The sequence below is a fragment of the Sphaeroforma arctica genome (genome assembly GCF_001186125.1).
Source record: "Sphaeroforma arctica JP610 unplaced genomic scaffold supercont1.1227, whole genome shotgun sequence".
In the NCBI taxonomy this organism is placed as follows: domain Eukaryota; class Ichthyosporea; order Ichthyophonida; genus Sphaeroforma; species Sphaeroforma arctica.
The window spans coordinates 17,081-19,307 of NW_014039331.1; the positions used below are offsets into that span (position 1 = coordinate 17,081).

The window sequence follows — 2,227 nt, forward strand, 5'->3', positions numbered from 1 at the left end:
TACCTAGTTGATCCACCGATAAGCCAACCAGATCTGCCAGTCTGATGAAGGCTAAGTCGGTAATTCTTGATAGTGGCAAGTTATTGGTTAAGACAATAACCAAGGACGTCAAGAGTATTTTTAATTTTTATTTCTATTTATTTCTAAAGGTAGGATTTTATGAGTCTCTCGGATTCGCCCCAGAATAGAGCGACAACGAAACACTAAATAAAATCCCTTCGGCGAAACAGTACTGAGAGGATTATATATAGGCAATGTCTCGGCCTCACAATCTCTCAGAGTATTGCTGTTTTCACGAGGCAAACCTAACTTTATTAAACGTCTCATTTCGTTTATTTATATCGATATTTACACGATACTTAGAATTTACCTACGCGTTTATTTATTCTAAGGCATTAGTATCGCCTTTATTACTTTATCGATCATTGTATACACGGAAGATCGAATTCTGACAATAGTATTCACCAGACGTGTTCCCAGTACTAAATTGGGGGATGGGATCCGATAGTTAGGGCCAACTCTGGATGTCGCAATAATCGCTCTCTTGAAGAGGTCTAAACGTAGTGCATTGGCGTCAATTATACCAGCATAGACCAAAGCAGACAGAGCATCATTTGCTTCTGCTATAGCCTGCGACTGAAAACTTCCTGAGCCACCTCCATCTAAGGTGGACTGCTTCCTTTTCAGAAGCGCCGACTTCTCCTGTTCGGCGAACCTCGCTGCCGCCTTTTCTGCGATGATTTTCTTCATACCCGTCTTGATACCTTTGCTTGAGGAATAACTCTCGCCAGCGAGGTGCACTCTTAGCTGATGCACATTGGAGAAGGTTAGCGTCACATTGCAATGCACACATTGTACATATTCTTTTTGTTCATTCTTTCGGTGATGAAGTGTTCAGTCCTGACTGGGTCTTCCAGTCTCCCCATTGTGACTTGTAAACAATCAACAAAGCTACAATCACCTTAGACGTACTAAACTTCCTGTTTATGTACTGTATAGATAACAATCCTACTGTGAGACTAGTATAAGACTATAAGTATAAATCTTTAAGGCATAATCGATAAGTATAAGTTTTTCAACTGTCCATAACCGGCAGTATTTACCTTTGGCGGGCGATGTTGTCATGTTGGTGTCATAACCCTTGCAGCGGAAAAAATGACAGCACACGTCAACCTGACCTGAGAAATGACCCTGAGAATATTTTGAGGACCCATGCACGTATATAAAAGTATAACGTTTTCTAAATACTTATTGAAATAAAAACGTTACTACGTAAAACGCAATGAGGATAGGTTTAGATTCCCTCCTTGGTTGATGCTGGGATAAACCATTTTGAGCCTCCGGTGCTTGACCGTAGTTTTATGCTTGGTAAACAATCCTGGTTTACTGTGATCAATACTCCCCCTGAAGCTGTAGATGTAGTTTGACGGAATCTAAGCTTCCTAAAAAAAATTTGATCACGAGGTCTGCTTCGAAGATGTGGCCTAAAATTATTGGACCAAAATGTGTACGGTCAGAAGCCCCAAAATTGGGGAGAGGTTCAGCCCACTGCACGCAGGCCAGAAAGTCGGACAAAAACAACAGGACAAGATCAACCCAGTAACTCGTAGTACAATAACAGGTGCAGGGCACAAATATTTTTGTTTCAAAAAACAAGATATAAAAACAAGAACGTTAACGTTTTCACACTTTGGCCTGAAAAATCCGACGTTTGAGCTCTTTGATTTTTCGTATTGCTCATTGCTCTTCAGCTTTCATCTTTGGGAGGCTCCTGGCTGTTAGTGCCAAACAAATTCGGACGGTCTCTTTGCTCGGTTTACTGTGATCAATACTTTCTTACACGATGTTTGGGGATTTGCGTTGCAGAGCTCTTAAATGCAGGCGATAAGTATAAACCGCAAGTGATATCAATATCATGAGAATCCATATACAGTCATTGAACAGGTCAATGTGTGGCGAGTGGAAATGCGTCGATTGCAAAAAACAATTTAAAACTGAAAAATCATCATTTGGATATTCTTATACATAGATTGTTTCCTCTTTACACAAGGTGAAAGTATCGGGTCGGTGAAAGTATCGGGTCATTCAACCGGAGATCTCCTGATTGACGCGTGCAGCTTTACACATTATAATGGCACCTGGGAACTGACATACAGACATACAGATAATTTCAATTTGAGGAACATATATGTGTATATATATATATATATATATATATATATGCATT

The 2,227-nt window shown here is 40.1% G+C and overlaps 1 protein-coding gene across 1 annotated transcript; it reads right to left on the minus strand.

Moving 5' to 3' along the window:
- Nucleotides 1–285: 285 nt before the first annotated feature.
- On the minus strand, nt 286–960 carry SARC_10382 (hypothetical protein). The gene has a single exon (XM_014295579.1). The coding sequence runs from the start codon at nt 748–750 to the stop codon at nt 388–390; it is 363 nt and encodes a 120-aa protein (XP_014151054.1). The 5' UTR covers nt 751–960; the 3' UTR covers nt 286–387.
- Between the last annotated feature and the right edge of the window lie 1,267 nt (nt 961–2,227).